The sequence below is a fragment of the Saimiri boliviensis genome, chromosome 11 (genome assembly GCF_048565385.1).
Source record: "Saimiri boliviensis isolate mSaiBol1 chromosome 11, mSaiBol1.pri, whole genome shotgun sequence".
In the NCBI taxonomy this organism is placed as follows: domain Eukaryota; kingdom Metazoa; phylum Chordata; class Mammalia; order Primates; family Cebidae; genus Saimiri; species Saimiri boliviensis.
Window position 1 is genome coordinate 11,256,998 of NC_133459.1, and position 25,681 is coordinate 11,282,678.

General features: G+C 41.2%; 1 protein-coding gene across 7 annotated transcripts in view; it reads left to right on the plus strand.

Moving 5' to 3' along the window:
- The window catches only part of VPS13D (vacuolar protein sorting 13 homolog D), a 304,733-nt gene that overhangs the window by 41,599 nt on the left and 237,453 nt on the right, over nt 1-25,681 (plus strand). For all 7 annotated transcript variants that reach the window (XR_012512316.1, XM_074380077.1, XM_074380076.1 and 4 more), the window contains 7 exons: nt 1,316-1,448; nt 5,063-7,276; nt 8,720-8,871; nt 11,967-12,995; nt 17,941-18,031; nt 20,765-20,891; nt 23,077-23,257. Coding sequence is in view for 6 of the 7 variants with exons in the window: in XM_074380077.1 (XP_074236178.1) it covers nt 1,316-1,448; nt 5,063-7,276; nt 8,720-8,871; nt 11,967-12,995; nt 17,941-18,031; nt 20,765-20,891; nt 23,077-23,257 (3,927 nt within the window). In the remaining variant the exon portion in view is untranslated. The remainder of the gene's footprint in view (nt 1-1,315; nt 1,449-5,062; nt 7,277-8,719; nt 8,872-11,966; nt 12,996-17,940; nt 18,032-20,764; nt 20,892-23,076; nt 23,258-25,681) is intronic.

Sequence of the window (25,681 nt, forward strand, 5' to 3'; positions counted from 1 at the left end):
TCACTGCACTCCAGCCTGGGAAACAGAGCGAGACTCCTTCTCAAAAAGAAAAAAACAATTGCCCCGTCTTTGTTTTATTTTCCAGACCTGATACCTTGTGTGTTTTTCATGTGAGAGTCTCTAGGGTGTGATGATAGGCACTTTGTGATGCTAAATGACCAGGCGTCTTGCGGATGCCATAGATAGGGAGAGCTAAAAGACATCTTCAGGGTCCGGTAGGTAGGCTGGGCAAGGTGGCCCATGCCTGTAATCCCAGCACTTTGGGATGCTGATGTGGGAGGATCATTTGAGCTCAGAAGTTTGAGAGTGGGCAACATAGTGAGACCCTGTCTCTACAAAAAATAAAAAAGAATCAGCTGGACCTGGTAGTACATACCTGTAGTCCCAGCTGTTCAGGGGGCTGAGGTGGGAGGATTGTTTGAGCCTAGGAACTGGAGGGTATAGTGAGCTGTGATCTGCACTCTAGCCTGGGCAACAGAGTGAGACCTTGTCTCAGGAAAACAGAACAGTCCAGTAAAGTACAGTTTCTAAGGTGGCATGGAGGTACACTGCTACAGTCCAGCAGCAGGTGGCACAGTGAGAAGAAGTGTGGCTTCTTTTGGGCAGTGCAGAGTAAGTTATAGGTGTCAGGGATGGCAGAAATCATCCAAATAAAATGGGGTGTGTAGTATGGGATGGAGAATTCGTCCTGTTTTTTGTTTTGGGGTGTGTGTGTGTGTGTGTGTGTGTGTGTGTTTATGTTTCTAAATAAAGTACGACAATTAGTATTCTCATAAACAAAGGAGGTTTCTTTTTGGTAACATAAATTAGCTTTTGCCACATACATACAGTTGAGGCTGATTTTGGTTAGTGGGAAGAACAATGAACAAATCATGAATTGGTGTGTTATTTATATTTCAAATGTTAAAGCTTATGTGTTTCACTAAGATATTTTGACATGAAAGTTCATGATTACCAAAGCCCCCGAATAAGTAAAAATGTTTATAGAGTTCTTTGTTTATTTGAATTCCATAATTCCTACAATCCGTTAAAGTATTAAACCCTGTAAATTAGAAACAACATCTTTCTTCAGTACAGACTCTCCCCCTATTTAGTTATTTGCTGGTTTTCTCTCCCCTGTTCAGATATTTGCCTGTGGTAATTTATCAGGTCCTTAAGCATTTGCATCTACTTTTGTCTTGGACTTTTTGCTGTAATACAGTAGACCACTGAGTCACTCCATAATCCTAGCTGTGGCTTCCAGAAACGCTTGAGCACCATGGGTAAAGCTGTTGGGTTTCGGCAGTTAGGGTTAATGACTATTTTACTTTTACAGGAGGAGAGTAAACGATGGACTGTGCGACTGGATATTTCTGCCCCTCAGGTGATATTTCCTGATGATTTCAAATTCAAGAATCCTGTGTTAGTTGTTGTGGATCTAGGAAGAATGCTTTTGACGAATACTCAAGGTATAGTGTGAGTGGGAAATCATGAAAACCTATCTTGGTAGATCAACCTATCTATGATTATCTAAGTGAAGCTTAATAAAACATTTATATAACATTTTTAAACTTCAGGATTCACTTGTAACTTTTAAAGTAATGAAATAACAAAAACCTATCTTGGTAGATCGACCTATCTATGATTATCTAAGTAATTCCTAATAAAATGTTTATATAATATTTTAAGGCCCCAGAGTTCACTTGTTATTTTTAAAATAATAGCTTTATTGAGATATAATTCTAAGTTTTAAACATATAGTTCAGTTGTTTTTGGTACGTTGATAGGATTGCACAATTCTCGTTACTTAATATCAGGTCTAATTTTTAAATGGATACTTGTTTTTGGTATATTGATAGAACTGTGCAATTCTCACTGCTGTTTAAAAGATACTTTCGCATCCTCCCTAACTGAAACTCTGTATGCACCTGTTAAACACTCGTTCTCCTTCCCACTCCCCATCCCCTGGCAACCACTAATCTTTCTGTCTCTGTATTTGTCTGTTGTGAACATTTCATATGATGGAATAATGTCATGTATAGCCTTTTATGTTTGGCTTTCCCATTTAGCATGATGTTTTCAAGATTCTTCTGTGTTGTAGTATATACCAATACTTCCTTCTTTCATATGGCTGAATAATAGTTCATTGTATGGCTGTTCCACATTTTGTTTATCATTTGTTTGTTCATGGCCATTTGAGTTGCTTCCACTCTGGCTATTATGCATAGTGCTGCTGTGAGCATTCATGTACAGGTTTTTGTGTAAACATTTTTTCTTTTTTATATACCCCCATTTCTGCAATGTAGACATGACATATATTTTTAATTCTCTTGCATATATACCTAGAAGTAGAGTTGCTGAGCCATGTGGTCACTCCATGTTTTAATATTTTGAGGAAGTACCAAATTGTTTTTGTTTGTTTGAGTTTCTATTCTGTCGCCCAGGCAGGAGTACAGTGGTGTGATCTTGGCTCCGCCAACCTCTGCCTCCCGAGTTCAAGTGATTCTCCTACCTCAGCCTCTTGAGTAGCTCGGATTACAGGTGCCCACCACTATGCCTGGCTAATTTTTGTATCTTTAGTAGAGATGGGGTTTCTTCATGTTAGTTAGTCTGATCTCAATTCTTGACCTCAGGTAATCGCCCGCCTTGGCTTACCAAAGTGCTGGGATTACAGGCGTGAGCCACTGTGCCCAGCCCAAATTGTTTTTCCAAAATGACTAGACAAGCAGTTTAGGAGCGTTCCGTTTTCTCCATATTCTTGTCACCACTTGCTACTGTCTGTCTTTTGGATTATAGCCATGTTTGTGGGTGTCAGGTGGTATCTCATTGTGGTTTTTATTTGTATTTCTTATGTAACACTGTATATTTTATTGTTATTGATTGATTGATTGAGGCAGTCTTGCTCTGTTGCCCAGGCTAGAGTGCAGTGGCGCAATCTCAGCTCACTGCATCCTCCGTCTCCGGGGTTCAAGCAATTCTCTTGCCTCAGCCTCCCCAGTAGCTGGGATTACAGCCATGCACCACCACACCCGGCAAATTTTTGTATTTTTAGTAGAGACGGGGTTTTGCCATGTTGGCCAGGCTGGTCTGGATCTCCTGACCTCAAGTGATCCATCCACCTTGGCCTCCCAAAGTGCTGAGATTACAGGCAGGAGCCACTGAGCCTGGCCACACTGTGTGCTTCAATAAACATTATTTATCAGCACTAATTTCAGGGATGGAAATTTAATCTGTTTGTGATTAAGAGCATATGTAAAAAGAGACACCTAGGAGGTAATTTTATTATTAATACAATTTTTAGATCCAAAAACTGTTCACTGAGACAGGATAGAAGGATGAGGAGATTCATGAGGTAAAAGAAATCGAGGAAGTTTATCAAATAATGTCAACCTTATCTTCACAGAGAAGACCTGAAAGAGAAGAAGGTAGAGGGCCTGCACAGGAGTGGGAAGTTTGGTGCCGGGGGAGTGTTAAAAGGGAATTTGCTCTGTATAAAAGGATCTTACAGCCACAGAAAGCATCTAGGTGAACTTATAAAACATAAATATGGATCAGAGACAGAGACATAGATGGTAGAACTTGGTGGTATATTTTTGTTGTTGTTGTTGTTGTTTTGAGATGGAGTCTTGCTCTGTTGCCCAGCTGGAGTACAGTAGTGTGATCTTGGCTCACTACAGCCTCCACCTACAGGGTTCAAGTGATCCTCCCACCTAAGCCTCCCAAGTAGCTGAGATTCCAAGTGTACGCCACCACACCCAGCTAATTTTTTTATTTTTAGTAGAGATGGGGTTTTACCATGTTGGCCAGGCTGGTCTAGAACTCCCGACCTCAAGCAATCTGCCTGCCTTGGCTTCCAAAGTGCTGGGATTGCAGGTGTGAGCCACCATGCCCAGCCCTGGTGGTGTATTTTTATAGTTGTTTTGGCACTGCTCAGCTGGAGACAGAGGGCCTGAGTGTGGCTCTGGGGCTGCAAAATTGCATATTCAACAGTCATTTCTCACCAAGCACACTACCTCGGCACTGGGAAGACTGTGTTGAGCAAGAAAGATGAGACCTCTCTTCTCAGAACATTCCAGTGTATGCTGGGTGCGGTGGCTCATGCCTGTAATCCCAGCACTTTGGGAGGCTGAGGTGGGTGGATCACATGAGGTTGGGAGTTCAAGACCAGGCTGGCCAACATGGTGAAACCCTGTCGCTACTGAAAATACAAAAAATTGGCCAGGCACAGTGGCTCACATCTGTAATCTCAGTACTTTGGTTGGCTGAGGAGGGTATCACCTGAGGTCAGGAGTTTGAGACCAGTCTGGCCAACATGGTGAAACCTGTCTCTACTAAAAGCACAAAAATTAACTGGGCATGGTGGCGGGCATCTGTAATGCCAGCTACTCAGGAGGCTGAGCTGGGCATGGTGGCAGGCATCTGTAGTGCCAACTACCTGGGAGGCAGAGGTTACAGTGAGCCGAGGTGGTGCCACTGCACTCTAGCCTGGGTGACAGAGTGAGACTCTGTCTCAAAAAATAATTAAAGAAAAATACAAAAAATTAGCTGGGCATGGTGGTGCACGCCTATAATCCCAGCTACTTAGGGGGCTGAGGCAGCAGAATTGCTTAAACCCAGGAGGCAGAGGTTGCAGTGAGCCAAGATCATGCCATTGTGCTCCAGCCTGGGCGATAGAGTGAGACTTCTTTAAAAAAAAAAAAAAAACCAGTGGGGGAAACAAATGAACACAGAAGAAGTAAAAGAAATAAAGAACTCCAGAGAGTGACTTAAGAAGGGTTGGTGAAAGCAGCCCACGTCCATGGCAAGTCTGGGGAGAAGGTGGGGAGGCAGTGTTGGGCCAGCAGGTGGCGCTCATGTCAGGGGGACTCCAGCTTTTCTCATGTCTATATATTTTTACATTTGTGTTTTGATTTCCAAATTAATAGGTAAGTTCACCCTTAGACAATGGTAAATATAGATGTTATGCTTAGAGTTTCATCAGTTTTCTTAAACAAACTGGGGTTGGTTGATTCTCTACTTTTCATAAGGGAAAGAGGAGGGAAATAGCAGACATGTATTTGAATCTTCTCTTTTTTATCTACAGATGACTCCAAGAGGAAAAGTAGGGATGGGTCAGCATCTGAAGAGACCCAGTTTAGCGATGATGAATATAAGACCCCCCTGGCCACACCTCCTAACACCCCACCTCCCGAGACAAGCAGCAGCAATGGAGAGAAAACGCCTCCCTTTACAGGAGTTGAATTCAGTGAAGAACAGCTTCAAGCACATTTAATGAGCACAAAGATGTATGAGAGGTACTCTCTGTCATTTATGGACCTCCAGATCATGGTTGGACGAGTGAAAGACAATTGGAAGCATGTCCAGGATATTGACGTGGGACCAACCCATGTGGTGGAGAAGTTCAACGTTCACCTGCAGTTAGAGCGTCGATTGATTTACACTTCAGATCCCAAATATCCAGGAGCTGTGCTCTCAGGCAACTTACCAGACTTAAAAATCCACATTAATGAAGATAAAATATCTGCACTAAAGAATTGCTTTTCTCTCCTCACCACCCCAGAAATGAAAACTTCGGACACTCAGATTAAAGAAAAGATTTTTCCCCAGGAGGAGCAGCGGGGAAGTTTGCAGGACTCAGTAATGAATTTAACCCAGAGCATTGTGATGTTGGAGCAGCATACCCGGGAGGTTCTGGTGGAGTCGCAGCTCCTCCTGGCGGAATTTAAAGTGAACTGTATGCAGCTTGGTGTTGAGAGCAACGGCCGCTACATTTCCGTGCTCAAGGTGTTTGGTACCAATGCTCACTTTGTGAAGAGGCCTTATGATGCTGAAGTCTCCCTAACTGTGCATGGTTTGCTCCTGGTGGATACCATGCAGACATATGGTGCTGATTTTGACCTTTTGATGGCCTCACATAAGAACTTGAGCTTTGATATTCCAACAGGAAGCCTTCGGGATAGCAGGGCCCAGTCTCCTGTCTCTGGACCAAATGCAGCCCACTTAACTGATGAAGCTACACTCAACGACCGATCAGCTGCTAGTGTTTCGCTTGACAAAATTCTCAGCAAAGAACAAGAGTCCCTTATTAAGTTGGAATATCAGTTTGTGAGTTCAGAGTGCCCATCGATGAATTTAGATAGCACACTTCAGGTGATTTCATTACAGGTGAATAATTTAGATATTATCCTCAATCCAGAGACAATTGTGGAGCTAATCGGTTTTCTTCAAAAATCCTTTCCCAAAGAAAAAGATGATTTAAGTCCTCAACCTTTAATGACTGATTTTGAAAGAAGCTTTAGAGAGCAAGGAACCTACCAGTCTACATATGAACAAAACACTGAGGTTGCAGTGGAAATCCATAGGCTTAACTTACTGCTTCTTCGGACAGTGGGAATGGCTAATGGAGAGAAATATGGCAGAAAAATTGCAACCGCGAGTATAGGTGGCACCAAAGTGAATGTCTCAATGGGTAGCATGTTTGACATGAATGGTTCTCTCGGCTGTTTGCAGCTTATGGATTTAACACAAGATAATGTGAAAAACCAGTATGTTGTCAGCATTGGGAATTCCGTAGGCTATGAAAATATCATCAGTGATATTGGCTACTTTGAATCTGTGTTTGTCAGAATGGAAGATGCAGCCCTCACTGAAGCTTTGAGTTTCACGTTTGTTGAGAAATCTAAACAGGAGTGTTTTCTCAACCTGAAGATGGCTTCTTTACACTATAACCACTCTGCTAAGTTTTTGAAGGAGTTGACGTTATCCATGGATGAACTGGAAGAAAATTTTCGAAGTATGCTGAAAAGTGCAGCCACCAAAGTCACCACCGTACTAGCTACCAAGACTGCTGAGTATAGCGAGATGGTGTCGCTCTTTGAAACTCCAAGGAAGACTCGGGAACCCTTTATCTTAGAGGAAAATGAAATATGTGGGTTTGACCTAGCTTCGTCTCATTCAGACACTGTAAAGCTAATCTTGAACATAAACATTGAATCACCCGTTGTTTCTATTCCTCGGAAGCCGGGGAGTCCTGAGTTGTTGGTGGGACACTTGGGACAGATATTCATCCAGAATTTTGTAGCGGGAGATGATGAATCCAGAAGTGACCGCCTGCAGGTGGAAATCAAGGACATTAAACTGTATTCTTTGAATTGCACCCAGTTGGCAGGTAGAGAAGCTGTTGGGTCTGAAGGAAGCCGGACGTTTTGCCCACCTTCCAGGTCTGGCAGTGCCAACAGTCAGGAGGAAGCTCATTTTACACGACATGATTTCTTTGAATCTTTGCATAGAGGTCAAGGTGAGGAACATTGATCTTTTGTTCTATTTTGTTTAATGATTGAAAACCCAGCTCATGGAGTCCTTTGCTAAAACAGCACAACAAAATCCATTTCTTTTAGAATAATCCTCAGTTATTATTTAAGAAATCAAAAAGTTTTAATAGAATGCTTTGCAGTAGGTTGGCATGTTTTCACCCTTTTCCATTTAATGTAATATTTGACAAAACAGGAATTTATTTACTTTTATTATTTTTTTTTTTTGTTTGTTTTTTGAGAGTTTTGCTGTTGTTACCCAGGCTGGAGTGCAGTGGTGCGGTCTTAGCTCACTGCAACCTCTGCCTCCTAGGTTCAAGTGATTTTCCTGCCTCAGCCTCCCAAGTAACTGGGATTACAGGCATCCACCACCAGCCCTGGCTAATTTTTGTATTTTTAGTAGAGACAGAGTTTTACCATGTTGGCCAGGCTGGTCTCAGGTGATCCGCCTGCCTCAGCCTCCCAAAGTGTTGGGATTACAGGTGTGAGCTGGCACGGTCAGCCAGGAATTTATTTTTCTAAAGTGTTCCAGTTTGAAATTGGATTAATGCTCATTTACAGAGATGCTTCAGTGGATGGATGCTGTTAAAGTAATTGTTTAATTTGGTCAAATACATCTGATTTTCTTGATCCTAAGCTGTAGATCTTTCCTAGTTAAATATTTTAGCCCAAGGTAGCTCAAGAGGTTGATGTAAATAGAAAATGAAATTTAGTTTTTGGATATTCTTTAATATTCTGCCATCTACGTCTATAATGAGTTGGTCCATGGTTCTAAGAATAAAATGCTTGTGTTTGTATTCTGTATCTGATCAGCTAAAACCAAACAGTCTGTTGGTCTTGGCACACAGAGATCAGGGAAGCCCTAGAGCGTGGCTTTATTTATTGGTGAAGAAATTAATGCCTTTGAGAACTTATCCTTCTATGGTTGTCAGATGTTAGTTCACTGATTTGTTTTTATACTTACCAAAAGATTGCTTTCTCTGCTTGGATAAAAGTTGTTTGCTTAGAACTCTGCATTGTCTTAGATTCTGATTTAGGCCTAATAAGAGGAGTACATCTGTATCTGAAAGCTAGGTAAGGATAAATAATTTGGTTTGAAAAATGCCAGTTTGAGTGACTCAGAGAAGCATAATGTAGTCTCTGGGCTGGATTAATGTTCACCACATCATGTTTTGAAGCTACCAAATGGATTGTGGGATGAAAATCTTCTTTTTTTGTGTAAATTTATCTTGTACCTCAGCTTGCTATGAGTTTCGGTTTCGGGATAGTTGTCAGTTTACTCTCAATCATAGACTCCAGGTGCCAGGCTAATTTGCCCTCCTGGTCTAAGCATAACTCATGGGCTCTATTTTGTATACTCTATGTTTAATCAGCAGTAATGAAGTAAATATTAGGGTTTATGGTCTGTCATTTTGTGTCTTTTATGCCAGCTTTTCACATCCTGAACAATACAACCATTCAGTTTAAACTGGAGAAGATCCCTATAGAGAGAGAATCTGAACTGACTTTTTCTCTTAGCCCAGATGACCTGGGAACTTCTAGCATCATGAAGATTGAAGGAAAATTTGTCAATCCAGTTCAGGTAAAAACCTGATTTTCATGTCAGGGCAGTTGAAGTCCTATGTTTATATTATTACTCTATAAATATGTTAGTTATATATTTATGTATATTACATGTTGGAAGGAAAATATATTTTTAAAGAGATTATTACCCATACATAATACCACTGTTGAAACCCTTGTTCCACAATCATGGAATCCTTTTGTCTGGGGAATCCATCTTGTCAGCCTTTTTCACTTGTAGGAGGGGTAGGTTATATAGGGGAAAACGGCAGGTTCTTAATTCCATTGACATACAGAAATGGGAAGGTGATCGCTTACCAAGTCAGAGTCTCCTTTTCCAGGAGGGTATCATTAGACATACTTAGCCTGCCCTGTGAAACATGGTGATCATTTGAGCTCTGGGACAGATCCTCTCAGCAGAGAATTAGTCCTGCCCTCTCTGAAATGAAATGGGCCAGGATAGGGATTTCTTTTTTGCGGGGGGGCATTTGTGTATGTATAAACCTTTTCTTTTTTTTTTTTTTCCTTCAAAGGTGTCATTTTTCCTGATTTCACAGAGTAGAGCAAAGAGTAGGATGTTATAAAACAGCAAGGACAGGCAGGCTCTTGGGACGGCGGACCTCAGTCATGGGTAGTTGATCTGTGTCTGGCAGCTGTTGTGGAGTAACCGAGGAGTGCTGTTTATGGAGTGGCCTGCCTTTTGACATCAGTGGTTCCTCCCAGAGGTCTCTGGGACCCCTGAGAGAACTACCCCAAAGCTTTCCCTTCTTAGGCTAAGCTTTTGCTCCATTAGTGGTTAGCTACCAGGATGAATTTTTCACCTTAAATCTAGCATGTGCTATGAATTCTATTGGATTATGTTGACTTACCTTTTTTTTTTTTGTGAGACAGAGTCTCATTCTGTCACTCAGGCTAGAGTGCAGTGGCACAATCTTCATGTTGGCTCACTGCAACCTCCACCTCCCAGATTCAAGTGATTCTCCTGCCTCAGCCTCCCAAGTAGCTGTGATTACAGGCATGTGCCACCACACCGGATAATTTTTATATTTTCAGTAGATAGTAGAGATGGGGTTTTACCATGTTGGCCAGGCTCGTTTTGAACTCCTTGCCTCAAGTGATCCTCCTGCCTCAGCCCTGCAAAGTCCTGGGATTACAGGTGTATACCACCACACCTGGCCTATGTTGACTTATTCTTATGGTTACCATTGACTTAACTGTTGTTTTGATGAAAATCTTAAAAAAACATTATTTTAGATAATTCTTTCTTTACAAATAATTAAGATAATTATTTGAATTAGTTAATATTTGATGATTAGTAATTAATACTTTAATTTTTTAAAAAGTTGATTATGAAAGCATGTAAACCTATACAAAAGTGGAATAGTCTAATGAGCCTTACCTGCCCATCACGCTGATTCCACTTATGAAGATTTTGCTACATTTGTTTTGTCCGTCTGTTTTTTTTTTTTGGTGAAATATTTTAAGGCCACTCCCAGATTTCATGCCGTTATCACCCCTGTATATTTAGAATGTATTTCTAAAAACTATGTGTGTCTTTTTATATAACCACAGTGGTATTTCATGTCTTATAAAATTAATGAGCATTCTTTGATATTATCTAAATTTTAATCGATTTTCAGATTTTGGAAACATTTTTAATCATGTCAAAATGCCTTCGGTTTGGGTTTGTCGGAATCAGGATACAGACAATTAGAAACATTGCATTTGGATGATACATTATGTAGGTCTCTGTTCATCTAGTTTCCCCCTCTTTTTTGACCCTCCGTGCCGTATTTTGTTGAGAAACTAAGTTATTTGCCCTGTAGAATGTCCCACTTTCTGGATTTGGCTGTTCGTGTGCTGCTTAACTCGTCCCCCCACATTGCCTGTAACATCTGTAGAACAGGTCTAGTTGTATAGGTTTGACTGGATTCAGGTTTCTTTTTTGGCAGGGGGTTGGGGGCACACTTCATGTAGGTGGTACTGTGTATTTCATATTACTTTATATCAGGAGGCACATAATCATGTCTTTTTTTCTCTCTTATTGATGCTAGAATGGATAATTGTATTCAGGTGGCAAGAGCCTTGATTTCTCCGTTGCAAAATTCCCTGTCAGTCATTCACATAATGGTTTATTCCACTATTGAACGTTGATGGCACACATTATTTAATTGGGGGTTACAAAAGGGTCACTTTTTCTAATTTCATCATTATTTCTATATTGGTTGGATTCCTCTGTTAAAAATTGCCCTTCACTAAATAAAAAACTTGCCTGAAAAAAGTTTTTGTTGTTGTTTTTTGTTTTTTTTAGACAGGGTCTTGCTCTGTTGCCCAGGCTGGAGTGCAGTGGCATGACCTCAGCTCACTGTGTCCTGCGCCTCCTGGGCTCAAGCAGTCCTCCCACTTCTGCCTCCCAAGTAGCTGGGACTACAGGCATGTGACACTACACCCTGCTAATTTTGTACTTTTTGTAGAGAAAGGGTTTCATCATGTAGTCCAGGCTGGTCTTGAACTCCTGGGTTCACGTAGTCAGCCCGCCTCGGACTCTAAAGTGCTGGGATTACAGACGTGAGCCACTGTGCCTGGCTGAAAATATTTTTAATAAGAAACTAATTAAAAATGAAGTAAAGGAGAAAGGAAACATAACTAATCATGGATCATATTCATTTTTATCTAAAAAGTACTACTAGTACTAAATATTGGTTGTTACACTAATTGGTGATGATCAGCCATTTTTAGAACCATGAATCTTGTTTCTCAATCCTGCGGTGTATCCATACCAGACCTTTGTCAACACTCTCTTCAATTTCTGCATTTATTTTTGTGGGGTCAAAAGAAATGACTTCGTTGATTCAGGCATAATCCACAATATTTACTGAACTCTTATGGTGTGTAGAGTACTGTGTAGGGTACCGAGGGAGGGCTTTGTGAATAGAAGTGGGACAAAAAGAGGTAAGGACAGAAAAAATTGAAAGAGATACTCTTTGCTATCAACTAACTTACAGCCTCGTGTAGGAACCCATAAATAACAACTGTCGACATTTATGGGCATTACATCTGCCTGCGTTTAATAACAGTAGTAGAGTTAACTGAATTTTTCTCTTTTCAATACAGGTGGTATTAGCAAAGCACGTATACGAGCAGGTTTTTCAAACGCTGGACAATCTCGTTTACAGTGAAGATCTGAATAAGTATCCAGCCAGTGCTACCTCCTCTCCTTGCCCTGATTCTCCTCTGCCTCCCCTCAGTACCTGTGGAGAATCTTCTGTTGAAAGGAAGGAGAATGGATTGTTCAGCCACTCCAGCCTGTCTAACACCTCTCAGAAGTCCTTGTCAGTGAAGGAAGTCAAATCCTTTACTCAGATTCAAGCCACCTTTTGTATATCAGAACTTCAGGTTCAGCTGAGTGGAGATCTGACTTTGGGGGCCCAAGGTCTTGTGAGCTTAAAGTTTCAGGATTTTGAGGTGGAGTTTAGCAAAGATCATCCGCAGACTTTATCTATTCAGATTGCCCTGCGTTCTCTGCTGATGGAGGACTTACTGGAGAAAAATCCAGATTCCAAATATAAGAACCTGATGGTATCTCGAGGAGCTCCTAAGCCATCTAGTTTAGCACAAAAAGAATATCTTTCTCAGTCTTGCCCCTCAGTGTCCAATGTGGAATACCCTGATATGCCTCGTTCTCTCCCTTCCCACATGGAAGAAGCTCCTAATGTCTTCCAGTTGTATCAGAGACCCACCTCTACATCTCGGAAAAAGCAAAAGGAAGTCCCAGACAAGGACTATCCCTTGACCCCACCTCCTTCTCCAACAGTGAATGAGCCCAAGATACTTGTTGGAAAGAGTAAATTTGATGATTCTTTAGTCCACATTAACATATTCTTGGTAGATAAGAAACATCCAGAATTCTCTTCAAGTTACAATCGAGTTAACCGGAGCATTGATGTTGATTTTAATTGCTTGGATGTGCTGATCACACTGCAAACCTGGGTCGTGATATTAGACTTTTTTGGAATCGGCTCCACTGCAGACAACCATGCAATGAGGGTGCCTCCTGAGGGCATTCTACACAACGTGAAGTCGGAGCCACATGCCTCCATGGAGTCTGGACTGGATCCAGTGAACACCAAGCTGGATCTCAAGGTATCATCAGTTCCCTTTGGCTCCCTTAAGTTCTAAAAATGGATGTGGGCTTGTTTATTTAAATACAAGCATCTTACATTTACTCTGGAAAATAGCTCTTGTTGGCAGGGGAGCTATCTAGTCCTCTAGGTTTTTGTTATAAAAGGTAGACATTAATATTCTGGGAAAGGTTTTACTGTTAATCCATCTGGAGGCAGGGAATGTAAATGGTTCACGAATCTTGTCTTTCCTTTGAGCTCTGTGATTTAATGGAGTGACTTTGCTTCTCTGAACCGTAGTTTCCTCATCTTCTGTTGTCTAAGATGACCAGACGAGGCGATGTGTGTATAGTCTATAATAGCAACTTTTTTTTTTTTTTTTTTGACTTTTTTCCAGACGGAGTCTCGCTCTGTCACTCAGGCTGGAGTGCAGTAGCATGATCTCGGCTCACTGCAACCTCCGCCTCCCGGGTTCAAATGATTCTCCTGCCTCAGCCTCCCACGTAGCTGGGATTACAGGTGCCTGCCACCACACCCAGCCAATTTTTGTATTTTTTTTAAGTAGAGACAGTCTGATCTTGAACTCCTGATCTCATGATCCACCCGCCTCAGCCTCCCAAAGCACTGGGATTACAGGCGTGAGCCACCTTGCGGGTCCATAAGAGCAACTTTAACGTGTGGCTTTTGTTACTGTCTCCCTGTTCTCTCAGAACATTATTTGATTTCGTTGAGGGCAACAATGTAACTGTTAAGAATGGTCTGGAGGCCGGGCGCGGTGGCTCAAGCCTGTAATCCCAGCACTTTGGGAGGCCGAGACGGGTGGATCACGAGGTCAAGAGATCGAGACCATCCTGGTCAACATGGTGAAACCCCGTCTCTACTAAAAATACAAAAAAGTAGCTGGGCATGGTGGCGCGTGCCTGTAATCCCAGCTACTCAGGAGGCTGAGGCAGGAGAATTGCCTGAACCCAGGAGGCAGAGGTTGCAGTGAGCCGAGATCCGGCCATTGCACTCCAGCCTGGGTAACAAGAGCGAAACTCCGTCTCAAAAAAAAAAAAAAAAAGAATGGTCTGGAAAGTTGCACTGCCTGAGTTTGAGTCCTGGTACTTTCACTGCACCTATATAGCTATGTGGCCTAGGGCAAACCACGTAGCCTTTTTTGCCCTTAGTTTTTTCATCAATAAGCTACGGCTGTTCAATGGTGCCTGCATCATAGAGTTGTTGTAAGGCCCTCCACATGGTGTGGGCACACAGTAAACATTCAGTGAATGGTAGCCATTATTATTTTTATGTTACATGGATTACCATACTTATAACTTGCCCTTGATACTCATGCTGTAAATGTTAAGAAAAAAAAGCATCTGAGTTTAAGGCTCTTCTGCTCTGTGTGATAGAACAGCAGGATGTGAAACAGTTAATCTGAATAGCCCATTCGAGGGCACATAGGCCTGTTGTACCTAGCACCAGTCCAGAGCCCTGGAACCCTGCGTTGGCCGATAACATTTGTGTGCCTCTAGGGTGTTCTTCATCCACCTGTCTTGGCATGTGTGGACTTGAACTTACTGCTGGGGAGAAGTCAGGGAGGAGAATCATATTTTATCCAGTTGCCATTTGCTTATTTCTTAGCTGAGAATAGGTCTCTTTCCTCTAAAAATGGAGGGGATCTCAGGAGAGAGAGGGGAGAGGACCAGTTTACCTTTCTTGTTCAGTGTCTAGTGAATGAATGACTTTGTAGTTCTCTGAGGCCTCTGGTACCTTGGGTTTAGCAAGATGAATGGAAGCTGGAGAAGCATTAGCCATTTCGTTGGAATGTGTCTGTAACTGGAACTTGGTTCCTGCAGTACCTGTGATGACCTGCGTCATGAACTCTTTGGTGTTGAATATGCAGTGCTTCGAGAGGGCTTTGCCTTGGTTAATGTGGCTGGATTTAAGAGAGAACAGGACTGGATAAATATCCCTCAACAATGCATTTTTAAAATAAGAATTTTTGAAAAACATTTTTATGTGAAAAATTTTAAATATATCACAGAGAAACAGTATAATGAACCCCTATATGCCCAACCCTATAATTCATCACATTTACTTTATGACTTTTTTCTTTGCTGAAGTATTTTATTTATTTATTGAGACGGAGTCTTGCTTTGTCACCCAGGCTGGAGTGCAGTGGCACGATCTCAGCTCACTGCAACCTCTGCCTCCTGGGTTCAAGCGATTTTCCTGCCTTGGCCTCCTGAGTAGCTGGGATTACAGTCATCCACCACCATGCCCGGCTAATTTTGTAGTTTTAGTAGAGATGAAGTTTCATCATGTCGGCCAGGCTGGTCTCGAACTCCTGACCTCAAGTGATCCTCCTGCCTCATCCTTCCAAAGTGCTGGGATTACAGGAGTGAGCCACTGCATCTGGCCTGTTGAAGTATTTTAAAGCAAATTCCAGACATATCATTTCAACTCTGCATACTTCAGTATTTATTTCTAAAAAATAATGGACATACCACAATGCATTATCATGTCCAACTAACAAGAATTCCTTGGTATTTTCTGACATTGACCAGTTCATAATCAAATTTCTCTGACTGTCTTAAAAATGCCCTTTTATTGGTGAATTGTAGAGGAATGAATGGTTTAAGAAACTTCTTGCCTTTCTATTCTTTTGGTCTCTGTAATTCAATAGAATACTGTGCTTTTTGAGCCAAAGTTTTCTCATGTACAAAATAAGGAGAATTAAATAAAATGGTGCATGAATTTCTTTTTTTTTTTTTTTCTTTCTTTTTTGAGACAGAGTCTCGCTCTGTCACCCAGGCTGGAATGCAATGGTGTGATCTTAGCTCACTGCAGCCTCTGCCTCCTGGGTTCAAGGTATTCTCCTGCCTCAGCCTTCTGAGTCGTTGGAAATACCGGCATGTGCCACCACACCCTGCTAATCTTTGTATTTTTAGTAGAGATGGGATTTCACCATGTTGGTCAGGCTGGTCTCGAACTCCTGGCTTTAAGTGATCTGCCTGCCTTGGCCTCTCAAACTTCTGGGATTACAGGCATGAGACACTGTGCCGGGCCTGATGCATGAATTATTCGAATCAGGATCCAGATAAGGTTCCATTTTACATTTGCTCTCATGTCTTTTAAATAATCTCTTTTAATTAAAATGTATCTGCCTTCCCCCAGCCCTACCGCCAGTTGACTTGCTACAGAAGCTGGGTCAGTGCCTTTGTAGAGTGTCCCACATTTTAGGTTTGTCTGTTTCCTTGTTTGGCTGTTTGACTTCTTTTATCCTCTATTTTAACAAGTGGATGTTAGGTCTGGAGACCCCATCAGATTCAGTTCAGGTTGGTCAGAACGCACCAGAGGGGCTGCTGAGTGCTTCCTCTTGCATTGAGGGCAGGAGGCATACAGTGTCTGATCATTATTTGTTAGTGACACTAACATTCATGCGAAGAGTTGGTTCAAGTGGTGGTGGTGGTTGGATTCCTCCAAACAAAGCATTTTTTAGACCCAGTGTACATGTTCTTCTGGTAATTAAATGACTAGAGGTTTTCATTATTTTTATTTTATTTTTTAAAGACAGAGTCTTGTCCTATCACCCAGGCTGGAGTGCAGTGGTGCGATCTTGGCTCACTACAACCTCTGCCTCCTGAGTTCAAGCGATTCTTGTGCCTCAGCCTTCCAAATAGCTGGGATTACAGACGCATGCCACCATGCCTGACTAATTTTTCTATTTTTAGTAGAGATCGGGTTTCACCATGTTGGCCAGGCTGGTCTGGAACTCCTAATTTCAAGTGATTCTCCCACCTCTGCCTCCTAAGGTGCTGGGATTACAGGTGTGAGCTACTGTACCTGGCTGACTAGAGGTTTTTAATTCCCGCCATGATGATCTTGCCTTGAGATTCCTTCTGTGTCTGTGTCAGAAATCATATTGCAAGGGAACTGGAGTGCCCACTGCAGTCACTGCTGCAACTGCAATAACCCACTCCTTTTTCTGTGTCTTTTTATTTATTTATTCATTTTTTATTTTTTTCCACACCCAGTAGTAAAGAACCAACCAACTCTGTCTTCTTCTATAATGATTTCCTTCTTCCTTTCCTTCTATTACATTCCTTTTTTCTTTTCCTATTTTTTTTCCCCTCCTGATTACTCATGCACCAAACATTTCCTGACCACCTGCTTGGTGGTAGGCACTGAAGACAAAGACAAAGGGGTAAAGGCATGGTCTCTGCCGTTGGGAAGTAGTGGGTGTAAACTGAAGATTAAATCGGCTCTCAGTCTTTTCCTCACTCCTTCCTTCTCTTCCATCAACATTTTGTCCCCTGTGATGTTACTCAAAGCAAAAAAGGTTGTTGAGAACTGACTCAACAAATCCTAGACACATAAGATCTTTTTTAATAGCTGCAATTGTAGTATTGCATTGTGGAATTTATTTTTTCCAAAGAATGCTACTCCCAAGACAGAGGATTTTGTTTTTCTTCTATTTATAGTTGTCTCTAGAAAAGAAAGTCTTTGATTATGGTTTCTAGGTGAAGTCTCAGTTGGTTGATGGTGGGCATCTATTTGTTCAAGGACAGTAAATAGGATTCTAAATCATATTTATCATTTTGTTCTGAAAAATTTCTTAAAATGAGACTTACTGTATCTGAGTTACTACAGAATTGTACAATATTAATGATGAATGCCAAAATAAGAAAAATAGTTTTATAATGTAAAGCATCTCGTGAACAGAAAATACACAAGGCAAGCATAGAGAAGGCACCATAGACGCTGAAATGTGGACTGTCCAGCCGCGTTCCTTTGTTACCCACTCTGTCCTCAGGTCATGGTTTGTCTGGCTTAGGAAAACTGAAGTGAAACTGGCATCGTTAAAAGCATTACCTTCAAACTTCCCAAGCCTTTTTGCATTTTCCTTGTTCTGCTGTTTTCCTGAAAGATGCCTTTTCTCCCCAGTAATATTGGCCTTGTTTTTTCTCATCTGTTCCTAGGTTCATTCACTTTCTCTAGTGCTGAATAAGACAACCAGTGAGCTTGCCAAAGCAAATGTGTCCAAATTAGTAGCACACCTGGAAATGATTGGTAAGTGGTGGGGGGCCGAGGGAAGCAAACTTGCAAAATCTGGTCAGCATTTGAACGTTGTCATCACAAATTGATTGTCCTCACCTGCTGAGTAAGGTGTGGCAGTGGCTTGATTGTGGTTATTGGTCTGGCCAGGATTCATGTTTGTGGTTCCCAAATGCTGGCTAATGGATCCAGATCATCTGGATAGCTCGTGAAAAGTGCAGCTGTTGGCACAGCGTCTTCCTTCCTCCTGTCTCTCATCTCCTTCCCAACAATCTGATTGAGTTGGGATGGAGCCCTGATGTCTATCTGTGTTTTCAACAAACTCTATCCAGGGTGCCCATATAACTTTTTCTTTGTCCAAATTGGGATATTTTTGAGAGTGAAAGGGGACATCATTAATATAATTACACCTGGAAACAGGCATACAACAGAGCTGTCTGGAAAACCAGAGGATATGGCTCCATCTAGAGTCATACACTGGGGGAGCTACCAGTAGAAGGCATGGTGTTAATGCTGGAGTAAAGCTGGCATTCTTTATTCTCTGTTTCTGAGATAGGGTCTCGCTTAGTCGCCCAGGCTGGAGTGCAGTGGCGCAATCTCGGTTCACTGCAGCATCCACCTCCTGGATTCAAGTGGTTCTCATACCTCAGCCTTTCAAATAGCTGGAATTACAGGTGCAGGCCACATTGCCCAGCTAATTTTTGTATTTTTTGATAGAGACTGTTTTTCACCATGTTGTCCAGGCTGCTCTCGAACTCCTGACCTCAAGTGATCCTCCTGCCTCTGCCTTCTAAAATGTTGGGATTTCAGGTGTGAGCCACAGCACCTGGCCAGCATTCTCTTCAATGGGACTTTGTAGGTTAAAATTCTTAGTTGAATACAAGTGATCAGCTATATCAGGTCCTACATAGTAGGAGTTTAAAAAAAATAATACTTTAACTCATTATTTTTTTAAACTATAGAGACAAGGTTTCACCATGTTGGCCAGGCTGGTTTCAAACTCCTGGACTCAAGCCATCCATTCACCTTGGCCTCCCGAAGTGCTGGGATTACAGGAGTGAGCCACTGTGCCCAGCCTAAATAGTAGAAATTTATAAAGTGTGAAGTAAAACATTTTTCCTTTTCTAATTATTGAAGATTACAAAGCTCACATATTGATGCTGTAGTAAAAACAAGAATGTCTTTTGGGGAAGGAATGAACTGAGGCTGAGGTTTTATGCCTTGTACAATTATTTTAGAAAAACTTCTCAGAGGAGATTGGCTTTTTTTTTTTTTTTTCCCTACAGCGTATCCCTATTGTTAATGGTCTTTAAGATTGGTAAAAGCTTGGGTATTTTTGTTAGATGACATTAGGTATCTAAAATAAGTATGCAGCTGGACATGGTGGCTCACGCCTATAATCCCAGTACTTTGGGAGGCTGAGGTGGGAGGATTGCCTGAGGCTAGGAGTTTGAGACAAGCTTGAGCAACATAGTGAGACCTCATCTTTACAAAAAATAGTAAAAATTAACCAGTTGTGGTGGCAAATGCCTGAGGCCCAGCTACTCAGGGGGCTGAGGTGGTTGGATTGTTGATCCTGGAAGGTCAAGGCTTGCAGTGAGCCATGATTGTGCCATTGCTCTCTAGCCTGGGTGATAGAGTGAGACCTTGTCTCAAAAAAAAAAAAAAAAAAAAAAATTAATAAATATCTTTGATTCACTGGTAGCTGAACTAGCATGCCAAATTACCTTAGTAATTGTTTTATAATGGTAATTATGATAATAAGTTTTGTTTTACAGAGGCAACAGTTCAGAATATTCCTATTTCATATCCATACAGTGTTTAAGAATGACTCATTATAGGTTCACATTCTAGTTGTACATGTTTCAGTCACCCCTTCTTTCTTCTTTCTTCTTCCGGGAACTTCACTCATATATCAGAGTAGTTTCAAATTTGTATCTCCAGTGTCTTTCTACCTCATTAATTTTGGTCTTTCATTAAATCACACTAAAACACTCTTAATGTTGCTTGAATATGTGACATGTTTCTGACACTCCTTCTATTCTTTATCCATAGTGTAATTAATAGACCTAATGATGGTTCACTGATTCTAGTTAGCGGTCTCATCTCAGAAAGCATTAAGTTTCTGTCTGTATTTATAAAGATTTTATCCTTTAAATGCATGATGTTGCTATATTATTTCAGTACCCTTTGGACTTCTACGTTGGGACTTTTTTCTTGTTTTTTTTTTTTTTTTTTTCATGGAGACTTTGTTTTAAATATTGCATAAAATATTTTTCTGGATATATTCGAATATGAAAATTTGCTTTCGATGCTTATTTTGATTATGAAGTGAAAAGTCTGAGGCATGTATATACCAGCTTTTGTTCCAGACATATTTAAGTTGTATGACAAAAAAAGATACATAGTAGGCCGGGCGCGGTGGCTCAAGCCTGTAATCCCAGCACTTTGGGAGGCCGAGGCGGGTGGATCATGAGATCAAGAGATCGAGACCATCCTGGTCAATATGGTGAATCCCCGTCTCTACTAAAAATACTAAAAATTAGCTGGGCATGGTGGCGTGTGCCTGTAATCCCAGCCACTCGGGAGGCTGAGGCAGGAGAATTGCTTGAACCCAGGAGGCGGAGGTTGCGGTGAGCCAAGATTGCGCCATTGCACTCCAGCCTGGGTAACAAGAGCGAAACTCCGTCTCAAAAAAAAAAAAAAAAAAAGATACATAGTAACATGATCTAATCTTTTCATCCATAGAGGGAGACCTGGCCTTACAGGGCAGCATTGGGAGTCTGTCCCTAAGTGACCTCACTTCCCATGGAGAATTCTACAGAGAACGGTTCACTACAAGTGGAGAAGAAGCACTCATCTTCCAGACTTTTAAGTAAAAATGTTGACTTGATATTTTATCATAATACTTGCTGTTTCAAATTTTTGTTGGCCAGACAATGAAGAAAACTTTAAAAAAAGATTTACCTTCTTAGACGTGAAATTGAAAAGTTATGATTGTGAGGAGTTCTTCCTGACTTACATTACATTTCATTAAAATGGATCTGTGTTGAAATGGGCTACTTAAAGCTTCATAAACAGATGGGGTATGGGTTAGGTACAGTGGATCATGCCTGTGATCGAAGCTCTTTGGGAGGCCAAGGCATATGGATTGCTTGAAGCAAGGAGTTTGAGACCACCCTGGACAACATAGTGAGATGCTGACTCTTACAGAAGCAAAAAATTATCTGGGTGTGGTGGTATGTTCCTGTAGTTCTAGCTACTTAAGAGGCTGAGGTGGGAGGGATCCCTTGATCCCAGGAGTTGGAGGCTGCAGTGAGCCATGATTGTGCTACTGCACTCCAGCTTGGGTGATGGAGAGAGGCCTTGTCTCAAAACGCACACCCTAGATAGGGTATGATTGAATAATTCTGATTATTAAAAGCCTTGGGCTCTGATGCTGGTTTTCCATGAACTTGCTGTGTGTCCTGAGATAAGTCATGTAGTCTTCATGCATTAGTTTTTCTGTGTATATATTGAGGGGACTGAAATCATTAGAACATTTCTAAGCTTCCATGTTGCTCTAAAAGTTATAGAATGATTCCAGCCTCAGAAGGTAGTTGACGATGTGAGTGTTCATTATGCATTTTTGTTTATCCTCTACATATTCTGATTTAATTGGTCTAGGGCCATGCTCAGTCTCTCCTTTTTTTTTTTTTTTTTTGAGATGAGGTCTCATTCTGTCCCCTAGACTGGAGTACAGTGGTATGTCATCTCAGCTCACTGCAACCTCAGCCTTCCATGTTCAAGTGATTCTCCTACCTCAGCCTTCCGCATAGCTGGGACCACAGGCATGCACCACCACACCCTGCTATTTTTTCGTATTTTTGGTAGAGATGGGGGGTTTCACCATGTTGCCCAGGCTGGTCTCAAGCTCCTGAGCTCAGTTGATCTACCCACCTCGGCGTCCCAAAGTGTTGGGATTACAGGTGTGATCCACCGTACCTGGCCAGTTTTTTTTCTTTTTTAATATGCTAATGTTCAGCTAAGGTTGAGAAAAATTGTTCCAACAAGATGTCTCAGGACTTTTTCATTTTAGAGGGGTTATATTATACGCTACTGAGGATTGATTTGTTTATAATATGTACCTTGGTGTCATGACTCTAAAATAAGTGAGATAATTAATGTAAAGCTCTTAATTTTCTGCCTAGTACAAAATAAGTACTCAGCGATGTTGGTTGACTGTGTCCTATATAATAATGTTTTTATGGCATCATGCTCTTTTTGAGGTGGAGTTTCACTCTTGTTGCCTAGGCTGGAGTGCAGTGCTGCAATCATGGCTCACTGCAGCCTCTGCCTCCTGGGTTCAAGAGATTCTTCTGCCTCAGCATCCCAAGTAGCTAGGATTACAAGCATGTGCCACCATGCCCAGCTAATTTTGTATTTTTAGTAGAGACGGGGTTTCTCCATCTTGGTCAGGCTGATCTCGAACTCCCGACCTCAGGTGATCCGCCTACCTCAGCCTCCCAAAGTGCTGGGATTACAGGTATGAGCCACCACATCCATGGGAAATCTTCTAATTTGTCTTCGAATATGGATTCCAGAACTCTTTGACTTACATTCTACTGAAGGAAAGATACCTTTCTGCCTCCAGAAGATAGTTTTTCCCAGAAACATTAATTCTGATGCCTAATTTTCTTATTAATTCATGACCTTATTTTTATTGTTTTTCTCACTCATATCCTCACCATCTTTGCCAGGAACACAGTGAGCAGGAATACTTACCTTAAAGGCAGGGAAAAGAGGCAGGGAGAAAGGTCAAAGCTTCAGGTGGCCTCTGCGTGACCTCAGTGCTAGAGCTGTCCACATGTTTATGCTCTTGACTACCACTGCTGTATCCCATCACAGAAGCTTACAAAGGGAGTAATTATTAGAGTTTGCTTTGTAAAGCCTAATTTTGGATTTCTATTTAATAGTTAAAGCTGATTTTAGGGAAGCCCCTAAATCAACCTGAGTTTTTGTGAAATACTGATTTGTATCTTGCTGTTTTATCTGAGTCACATTTTTATCCTGATTCTTAGATATGGACGGCCTGACCCTCTGCTCCGGAGAGAACATGACATTCGCGTGAGCCTCCAGATGGCCTCTGTGCAGTATGTGCATACTCAGCGTTTCCAGGCAGAGGTGGTGGCCTTCATTCAGCATTTCACTCAGCTGCAAGATGTCTTAGGGCGCCAGCGAGCTGCTATTGAAGGGCAGACGGTAGGTAGCCTGGGTTTCTCCAGGCTGCTTTTCCAGTTTGATCAATAGAACTTTTAGGCCTCTAGAGATAAATCTGGAAGATTAAAGATAATTTATCCTTGCTAGTATGTTCTCTGTGTAGATTAGCTACAGAAATCTTTGTGTAATTGGAGAGCTTTATTCCTTATTTATTGTATCTTACTTAAATTACCTTTAAAGTTTAGATTTTGCTTTGTGTAAAAAGATAAGGGAGATTTACAAAGAACACTTAAGACTTCTGTTCCCCTTTTAGGACTTTAGTGGGGATGTTTCCTTTGGAAAGTGGTAGGTTTTTTTCTAAATGCAGTAGATCAGAAGTTCCAAACTGAGTTCATGGCACCCGTGGTGTCCTGGTAGTTTATTCATGGCACATTGTGGGCCAAAAGAAACACCTAATGGTATTTCCATTTACAAAGTAAGTCTAAACAGCTTAACAAGTACATATGTCCCAACAACTTAGTAGGTGTTTGAAAAAATCATAACACGTAAATGGAAAGAATAATATTTTATTTCATTCTTGAATAACCACAGTGACTGGTGGGAGGTATGTGCCTCTTGGGCACTGCATAACTTCTCAAACTTGGAATCAGTTTGGACATTACAACCCTCCCTTCCTGTCCACATTGATCTTCTTTTTAAAAATGAAAAAAAAATTTTTTTATATTTTGTATGAGACCTTTTGTATTGACACGTTTACCTTCTTATGGTACTTGCTTTTTATCACAGCAACTGCTGAAGACTGAGCTTCAGAAAGCTAAGATCATACTGAAAGGAGTATGGCATGCTCTGTTATCGAATGTGAACTACCACAGTGACTAGTTAGTGCAGTGTCTGGCAGATAATTGTTTTTCCTTCAAAAATTTAAAAAGTCCTGGCAGTGCCAACCCTTCACTACCCTGTGGTGTCTCAGTGCAGTTTGGGAGCCACAGAAAATAACAATGTACTTTTATAAAAACGTGTTATTTTTCCTTTTTTTAAAAAAATTTTATGACTGGGGGTGGTGGCTCATACCTGTATTTCCAGCACTTTGAGGATCAAGGCGGGCAGATCACTTGAGCTCAGGAGTTTGAGACCAGCCTGGGCAACATGGTGGAACTCTGTCTCTCCAAAAAATACAGAAATTAGCCAGGCATGGTGGCATGTGCCTGTAGTACCAACTACTTGGGAGGCCGAGGTGGAAGGATGGCTAGAGCCTTGAAGGTCGAGGTTGCAGTGAACTGAGATCGTGCCACTGCACTTCAGCCTTGGTGACAGAACCAGACCCTTCTTCAAAACAGCAACAACAACAACAACAACAACAACAACAACAAAAACCCAACTTTATTGGGTAAAAAAATGATAATTTAGCAAATACTATCTTTATAGTGGCAATATTTTTAAAAATTACATTTTAATTTAAATAGAAAGTGTTTGTGTTAGATATTGATTTGGTACAGTAGCAAAGTGAAAAAGGGCACTTGGAGAAAAGGCTCCTCAATTACTTTTCTTCAGCCATCTAGTTCCTCTCCCTGGGAGCAACAAGTGCTGATAGTGTCCTGTGTATCTTCCAGGGAGAGTATTTTTTAAAATTACAAAAGTAGCATAATCAAATTATAGAAAATCTGGAAAAAAGAATCATACTAGTATCTCCGCACCATAGCATGTTTTAATTTGTTTCGGTTGTTTTCTTTCTGTGCATTTTTCTGTGAATTTACTCATGGAATATATAACCGATTTTTCTTTCTATAAAAACTAAAAAAATACATCGTGTTTTACACCTGTAAAAGATGATCTATAGCATGTATATATGTTATGAAGTATAATAAGACGAACATCTGTGAACCCACCTCTAAACTGAAAATTAAAACGTCAGGAAGACAGCTGCCTGCATATGCTGTGTTCCTTCCCTACCTCGTTCCCCTGTCAACTCCTCACATACCTACTCTGGTGATTTTTGGGTCTATAAGTCCCTTTAAAATTAAAAAGAAAAAATTCCCAAGCAGTATCTTTTGCTTTGCTTGTGACCTTTGTAAAAATGGTGTTAAACTGTATTTAATGTGCCATGACTTGCTTTCTATCCCCGCTTAGTGTGTTGGTAAGATCCATTCATATTGTTAACATACGGTAGTATTTATTTTCACCACTGCATTTCATTCTGTGTATAACGTGATTTATCCATTTTCCTTTCGAACATTTGGGTTGTTTACAGGGTTTTGCTCTTGTGTACTGTGACTCCTAATGCACATGTTTGAGACTTTCTCTGATCTCTGAGAAACCTAGCAGTGGAATTACTGAGCCATAGGGTATACACACAGTTATCTTCACTAGTTAAGCCAGATCATTTTCCAAAACAGCTGTCTCAATTATATTCTCCCATCAGCAATGTATAAGAATTTCTTTTAATTCATATCCTTCTCAATACTCTTA